This window comes from Pelecanus crispus, chromosome 4 (genome assembly GCF_030463565.1).
Source record: "Pelecanus crispus isolate bPelCri1 chromosome 4, bPelCri1.pri, whole genome shotgun sequence".
Taxonomy (NCBI): domain Eukaryota; kingdom Metazoa; phylum Chordata; class Aves; order Pelecaniformes; family Pelecanidae; genus Pelecanus; species Pelecanus crispus.
The window spans coordinates 37,948,635-37,956,596 of record NC_134646.1 but is presented as its reverse complement, the minus strand read 5'-3'; the positions used below and the strand labels follow the sequence as shown (position 1 = coordinate 37,956,596).

Below are 7,962 nucleotides of genomic sequence, written 5' to 3'. Positions count from 1 at the left end.
AGACACTTAGGACATTTATTTTCCAGGTATGAGACAACTTTACCTAAGAGAGAAGCTGGCCTGCAGGGAGATAACATCCATGAGTACAGCCTGCCGGAAAGGGTCTTGAAACCTCCTCTGAAGGAGCTGGCACCAGCTTCAGTGTGTGAGAACAGCCTGCCTGGGGCAGCACCGCCGCCACTCCCGCACGGCAGCCCCCGGGGAAGTCACGGGGAGACGCTGCAGGTCCCATCTCTTCCCTACACCACAAGCAGAGACCCGGACCTCCGGGAAGCCCAGTCTAGACACTGGACATACAGGGATCCTGCAATTTCCAGAAGTCATCATGGCTGAGGGTAGCTTCCCATAAAACATCTCTGTAAGGAGATATATTCAGTAGCTGATTAATGAATGTGGTTTACCACAAAATGATACTACACAGGCCTACTCTTTTCAATAATAAACCCATAAATAATATTACTAAAAATCCGAGAAATATCCAAATTGCACTGAAGCTGCGTTGTGATCCCAGTGCCTTGCCTGTTGTCTTCCCCTTTGTGGTAAATCAACACAAACATAATTCTTTAAGGGAGTTTCTAGGTGAAGACAAGAGCGAAAGGGACGCGCCTACGCTGCGCAGAGCCGGGCCCACGCTTTTAGCCGCAGAAAAACGTGCCAGGTGACGGTATTTCAAAAACACTTGGATGCTCCCACCCGGGGAAAACCCCCTTTGGCGGTCGGAGGCCATCCAGGGGCTGTAAGGGCTGGGGTCCACTGCAGCCCCCCTGCTCCTCGCAGGGGAGAGCCAGGGCCAGGAGGGGCTGGGGGGGGTGGGGTCCGGAGGAGGGCCCCGCAGGGCAGCCCCGGCGGCTGGGCGCTGCCGAGCCGGAGGGGGACCGGGAGAGCCGGCAGCCCCCAGCCGCTGCCCGCGGCTCCAGCGCCGGGCCGAGCCCTGCCAGCACGGCGGGGGGCGGGCGGAGGTGCCAGACCCCCCCCGGGGGCTGCGGGAGCAGCCAGCCTCGCCCCCCGCTTGGGGAACCGGCCTGGCCGCACCGCGCATCCGCGGGCAGGGGAAGCGCCAAGCCTGGGCGAGGGGGGCCGGGGGCAGAGGGGGGTCCCGGGGCAGAGGGGGGTCCCGGCGCTCCGCAGGAGCTCGGTTAGCTGCAAAGCTCACCTCCCGCTACCCGCGGCCTGAGAGCGGCCCCTCTCCCCCTGCCCGGCCGAGGAGCTCCCCGGGCATTCGGGGCTCTTTGTTCGCGGGGATCTTTTCCCCCCTTCCCCGTGCTCGCACGGTAACGTTTCTCGCAAGGATTTCCTGCCAAAAGACAATCCCCCTGAGCAAAAGCAGACCGAGAAAGTAGTGACCAATCCTTTCTGGATGGCTGTCACCAGGCTCCTCCCAGCCCCCGCTCCCCCTGCCATTTGCATACAAAAAAATCCAGAAAACTCCCGTTTGCCCCCGCATCTCGCTCAGAGCCTCCGTCCCCGTCGGGCAGGCAGGAGCCCGGGCTGGGGGACGCTGCCTGCGGCTGAGGGCAGCGGCGCGCCGCCCGCTCCGCCACCCCGGCCCCCCAAACCTTTCGCCAGCGCCCCCCCGCCCCCCCCCCCCGGCTCCTCCGCGCCCCAAAATGCAGCGCCGCCTCTGCGCCCTGCTCCTGCTGGCCTCCCAGTGCATGGGCTCGGCCGCCGGGCTCTTCCCCTTCGGGGAGCCCGACTTCTCCTACAAGCGCTCCAACTGCAAGCCCATCCCCGCCCCGATGCTGCTGTGCCGGGGCATCGAGTACCAGAGCATGCGGCTGCCCAACCTGCTGGGGCACGAGACGGTGCAGGAGGTGCTGGAGCAGGCCTCCACCTGGATCCCGCTGGTGCAGAAGCAGTGCCACCCCGACACCAGGAAGTTCCTCTGCTCCCTCTTCGCCCCCGTCTGCATCGACGACCTGGACGAGATCATCCAGCCCTGCCACTCGCTCTGCGAGGAGGTGAAGGAGAGCTGCGCCCCGGTGATGTCCGCCTTCGGCTTCCCCTGGCCCGACATGCTGGACTGCAGCCGCTTCCCCAAGGACAACGACCTCTGCATCCCGCTGGCCAGCAGCGACCACATCCTCCCGGTCACCAGGGAAGGTAAGAGGGAGCCGCCGGGCTGCCCCCGGGCCGGCAGCACCCGCCCCCCATGAGCCGCCCCGGCAGCGGGGTCCCCGCGTCCCTCCCCAGCTTTCTGCGGGGCAGTCGAGGCGGCTCCCGCCCCTAACAGCGCGCCCCGGTGCTCCGGGCCGGGGGGGGGGCGGGCCCGCGGATCAGGCTCAAAGGGGGCCGGGGACCGGGGAAACTGCAGGCACCGTCGGGGAACTGGCACCGGCCCGCAGCCCCTGGCCTTTGCCCGTCCCCAAAGGAGAGGTCCGGGACCCCGGACTCGAGCCGCGCGGCTGCCGAAGGGACACCCTCCCCCTGCAAAGATCATCGCTGAACGGCGGGGTTAGGCTGGTTTGTGGCGTGTGTCCCCCCCCTCTTTACTCTTTCCCCCGTAAATAAAAAAAAAAACAAACCCAAAACCTTTTGGTTTAGGTGTGACCTTAAAAGCACACCGTGCCCCCTCCAGCGGGTCTGCAGCAAGGTAAGGCGCGTCAAAGTGCTCGGACAGCGCCGGGGCTGGAGCCGGGGGAAAGGCACAGGGTCTGTCCGTCCGTCGGGGGATGGAAACCCGGCGTTTCCCGAAGGGTTCCCAACGCCACCTGCCGTTCCTTTCTCCCCGAGCCTGACGGGGACTGTCCCTTGCATTTCCAGCACCCAAGGTCTGCGATGCCTGCAAAAACAAAAACGAAGACGATAACGACATCGTGGAAAACCTCTGCAAAAATGACTTTGGTAAGTGGAAGCAGAGCCCTCTCTGTTGAAACTTGGGAGTTGAGCATCAGGTAAAACACCCGCTGGAGTGAGAGAGAGATGCTCCTGAATAAAGGCAGGGCTTTGTCTTATCTGCAGATGGACCCGTCTGACCGTTTGGTCATGACACACAAAATTCCACCTCGGAATATGAAGTAGCCCTTTTTATAGTCCTTTTCTGTTTGCTGTTTCAAAGTAGTGCTCTTTTATGTGGATGCTGCTGGCAAGCCGAATAGAAAGTAAAAAAAAAAAAAAAAAAAAAAATCTTTCATCCAGACTATTGCCTGGGGAGAAGTAGAGCAAAGCTTCATTTAGACATATGAGAAAGAGCTGCATGACCAATCTCACGTATCGTAAGAAAGACTCTCTCCGCAGATTAAGAATGAAGCTCTATATATCATTTGACAGAGAAGGTAATGCACAGACAATTGGGGATATAGACTTAATGGGAAGATCTGGGGTTAGAAGAGGACAAGAAAAGCCCCTTCGACACAGACAACTGAACGGCACATTATCCACACATTAGCATTTCAAGAGAAAAAGGGAATAAGGAGGGGAAGCCTTTTATAATAGGTCAATGTTTATACCTGGAAACAGATTTGTGGTATAAATATCTACAACAATTCAAAAATCTTTCTTAAAAAAAAAAAAACCACCACCCAAACCATGAAACTATGACTGTGGGACATAATTGCTAAAACAACCAATAGCTTTGGCCTGGCAAATTGCACTCAGATAAATCCTCCTAAAGCTAAACATGCCCCACAGAATCTTACAGAGCCCTGTATCCCCCTCCTCGTTATTTTACCAAATCGAATGCAGCTGTTGGACCAATTTGCCCTCCACAGGATCTATTCTTTTAAAAAAACAATGCATGTGAAATATCATTTCCTTACAGGTTTGCCTAAAATCCTCTCCAGCCTAATAAACTAAGTTTAGAAGTTTTAAGCCGCAGCAGAGATCAGGTTTCAGATTAGGTCTAGGTACTCAGCTCCCCACCTCCCCTTCAAATTCTAGTTTCAGGAAGACTGTCCTCTCCCAGCAGAAACGGGAGCGCTGCTTAACATAGCAAACCTGCCCTCTCTGTGTTTGCAAACAGGAGAAAAGCCGGAGAAAATATTAATTTAGAAAGGAAGGAAAGAGGGGGGGAGGGGGGAGAGGAGAAAAGAAGCCCAGAAAACCTCAACCCTAAGGTTGATTCAAACTGAAATGACTTGCATGCCCTTTGTGGCTTTAGAAATGGAGCCACCTGCTGCCTCTTCTGTCAGCCCTGACAGTTTAATTAGCAGTAGAGCACCTCCCTCCCCAGGTCCTCTTTATGTGCACTAATGGGAAAAAACCTCTCAATCTCTCTCCCTCTCCCCACTTCCCCCTCCCCTCACTCTATTAGCCTTGAAGATAAAAGTGAAGGAGATTGCCTACATCAATGGGGATACCAAGATCACCCCCGAAACAAAGAGCAAAACCATCTACAAGCTGAATGGGCTGACGGAAAGGGATCTGAGGAAGATCGTGCTCTGGCTCAAAGGTGGCCTCCAGTGTACCTGCGACGAGATGAATGACATCAACGTCCCCTACTTGGTGATGGGGCAGAAGCAAGCTGGGGAACTGGTGATCACCTCGCTGAAGCGGTGGCAGAAAGGGCAGCGGGCTTTCAAGCGGTTCTCCCGCAGCATCCGCAAACTGCAGTGTTAGTGGCTTCAGCTCTGGCCACCTCCAGCAGCCGCCTCTGTCCCGAGCTCTCTGGGCCTCCTGCACCTTCTTGCTTCGGCCCCTCTGAGCCTCGAGATGCCACGGGCATGAGACACGGTGACCGCTCTCTGAGAGGGGAGGGAGCCCTCCATTTCTGTACATAGGTTAAAATGTAATAAAAAAAAAAAAAATCATGACTATTTTTGGGAAGTATTAAAGTATCTCGCTTAAAGCTTTTTTTTTTTTTTTTTTTTTTTTTAAAAATGGTTGCAAACGTGACTTTGGTCTGAGGTTTTTCCCTCTTCATTTTGGTAATGCTGGTTCATTTATATTGCTGCTTCTCTGTATACATGCATGTTTGTTGTGCAAAAGTAGGAGATGCAGAGAAAGACAGCCACGCGTGCGACTGGCCTGTCACACTGGGTACGACTCTTTCACCAAGGTGAAATGGCTTGCCATCTATATTAACACTATAAAGGTCATGTTACGACTCTTGCATGTGATACATAAGCACCAGTAAGAGTATATTAACCATTCTCACATTTTATTTTCCACAAGTCTGAGCCCTTCTCTCAGAACAAGTGAACAAGTTTTGGAGCTGGTTGATCTGAATGCAACATTTTTTTTTTTTATTATTTTGCAAATTAAACCATCTGTAGCCTAACTGTAATATACCTAGTGGTTAACCTGAAAGAGTTGTAAAATATTGCTTTAATTAACCTTGTAAATACTCCAGATAAATGTTATATTCTTGTATATAAACTTTACATCATAGTTTACCCATTGTCTCGGTCTGTATTCACTTTAATCTGCCTTGGGAGAACTGGGAGACAGCTGTCCAACTGGGCTTTGTCATGGCAAAGCAAAATTTGGCCTTCCACCCCAAGTGGCCAGCAGAGAAGCACGAGGAAGCATCTAGTGCTGCAATCAGAAAAAACATAGTGGACCTCATTTCCCCAAAGATGAACCCACGAGACACGGGACTGAGGTTCAGTCAACTCATTTTAATATATGTCTGTTGAGCTCTTTGAGATGAAGAGTTTTCTGTGGCTCCTTTGTTTGACCGCCTGCATTTTCATCTCATCTTCTCAGAAGACTCTGCTCTTTGCTGATATGGAATTGCGATGTCACCACTTGCTTAAAAATCAAATCCATTTATCCATTTCTTCCACTTGAAAAAGACATATTAAGGAGTGCAAGCATAGACTAGACAGAAAAATCTCATTTGCAACTAGCAATTCAGCATAATGATAGAGCAAGGCATGTTTTGTGTGTATGTACACTCACTATTCTTACTGCGAAAGAAAATAAAACCTACCTAATAGTGTAACTAGAGGACTGTTTTCCAGCATTTTTCTTACAAATGTTTTCTCATGAAGAGCATTACCTGCTAGAATTTTACTGTACTTATCCTGAAAAATAGTCTTGCTTCCCAGTGCTATCACACATAAAAAATTCCTCTTAGCTTCGCTGAGAGGATGAGCAGTCCAGTATTCTGAAGGACAATGTTTTATGTTAACCATTCACAGACAGAATATAAATCCAACACTAGATTTTTCTTTAAAGTAAAAAATCACGTTAATTTCAGGTATTTAGCGTGATTTTTTTCACCACCAGGATAAAAAGATAAAATCTAAAGATCCAGAATGTTAGATTTGTTTTAGATAAATGAACTATTTGCCCTCTCTCACAGTCATAATGAACTCACTATACAACTGGTACGAACAATGGTAGGACTCTGACCAAGCAAGACAAGAGCAGTCCTCACAAATCTCCTCAAAAGTATAACAATTTTAAAAGAAAAAAAAAAAAACAAACAACAAACCACCAACCAAAAAGCCCCATTCCAAACTGGCTCTTAATTATTTTGTGTAACAGTATCTTTATTTAAAGGCCAATAGGTTGCTGAAATGTCATTAAAACTTTTCTTCTGAATGGACCTGGCTTCCCAGGAAAGAGATTTGAGTCTTTTCGTGCTATGGTGTAATTATTTTAATACCAGCACCATGTCCACCATCTTACAGAGCCATCAGCATCCAGATGTCACATCGCCCTACCCCATTTCGCTCAGCATATAATGTAATACCTGTCCCTGAACAGCCTTGGTTTTAGAGGGAACAAGCTCACAGATAAAGAGAAGCTGGCTGAAGATGAGCCTGCAGAACATGGGCTTGTGCTGCCTGGTGGGGGAAAGCACTTCAAAGAGGCAGTCGTTGCAATGCAGTCTCTGGGGTCCAAAAACGAACAGCCAGGACTGCTCCACTCAGCCTGCTTTACAGATACCAAGTCCTCCTATAGCAACCATAAAATTATCTTAATTGGGCTTTCCTAGAAGGCAGCAGTACTGATGCTGATGAGGACAGACAAGTCACAAGTTATTCACTCTGGGGTCATGTTAAGGCCAAGACTACATAACAGATTTTTGCCAAATCACTTAGATGTATGAAGACACACTACCTATGGCCAACATCGCTCTGTCTTAAAAAAAAAAAAACCAACATTCCCCTTCCTCCATCACAAAATAAGCACTGTTACACCATCAAAATCCTGTTCCTGTCAGGACAAATTCAGGAGAAGAAGAATAAATTAGACTGGCAAACGTTCAACTTGACTAGTATAATCAACGTCCTGGATTAAGAGCATCCTGCCATACAGCATACCCCTACTGATAAAGCCTTCTGCATGAGGCCCTGGGCTGGATCACTGGGACTATCCATCCTCAGGGTGAACTGGCAGAGGTAGGATTACCTTTCAGATAAGCAGGATTTAGGCAAATGTGAAGAGTAATGGTACTCACATTTTCTCAGTTTAGTTCCATTGCATTGTTCTAACAGTATCGTATTAAAAGATGGGTTGTATTCACCTCACCAAGGAGAGGGATTGTCAGCGTTTGCTACACTATCTGTTTCCAAAGGTGTATAATCTAGATATTGCAAACTATTCAACTGAAAATTAGGATTTTAAAGTCACAGCCTGAGGAAACTTCATCTCTCAGACGCTGGCAAAGAAGTAAACACATAAAGTTTTCACATTTTTACCCTTACTCTTACTGGCTCAACAATAACTGAAAATCTTTGACTGTGCCAGAGAAATAGTGCACCAAACATGTAAGAAAAAATTACCAGAGCCTGTTACTTCTGATCATTGTATCACATATACTTCAGAGTAACTTTATTACCTGGTATGGTATGGTATGCTTCAGTTCTAGCAGAATTTTTTTTTTGCAATTGATGAAAAAAGGCAACACACTGTTGCATTTTTCAGACACTTTTTGTCGTCTTCTAATTAAAACAACATTGCTAGGCAGCCAATTATGTAGCTCCCATTGTATTTGCTTTCATAAAAACTATAAAAGCAGTTGACTACAATGGATTAGTTTAAGAACAATAATAATGATACTTGACATTTATA

At 49.3% G+C, this 7,962-nt stretch overlaps 1 protein-coding gene across 1 annotated transcript; it reads left to right on the top strand.

Annotated features, from left to right (window-relative positions):
• The first annotated feature begins 1,607 nt into the window (after positions 1-1,607).
• Positions 1,608-4,554, top strand: SFRP2 (secreted frizzled related protein 2). Its single transcript, XM_075709694.1, has 3 exons — positions 1,608-2,100; positions 2,761-2,841; positions 4,250-4,554. Exons 1-3 carry the CDS (start codon positions 1,608-1,610, stop codon positions 4,552-4,554), a joined length of 879 nt encoding a protein of 292 aa, XP_075565809.1.
• The last annotated feature ends 3,408 nt before the right edge of the window (positions 4,555-7,962 follow it).

Bases quoted from the DNA above. Each gene is read 5' to 3' on its own strand.
- SFRP2 (XM_075709694.1), top strand. From the start codon at position 1,608: ATGCAGCGCCGCCTCTGCGCCCTGCTCCTGCTGGCCTCCCAGTGCATG. The intron at 2,101-2,760 runs GTAAGAGGGAGC...TTGCATTTCCAG, and splicing joins CCTCCCGGTCACCAGGGAAG to CACCCAAGGTCTGCGATGCC. The intron at 2,842-4,249 runs GTAAGTGGAAGC...TCACTCTATTAG, and splicing joins CCTCTGCAAAAATGACTTTG to CCTTGAAGATAAAAGTGAAG.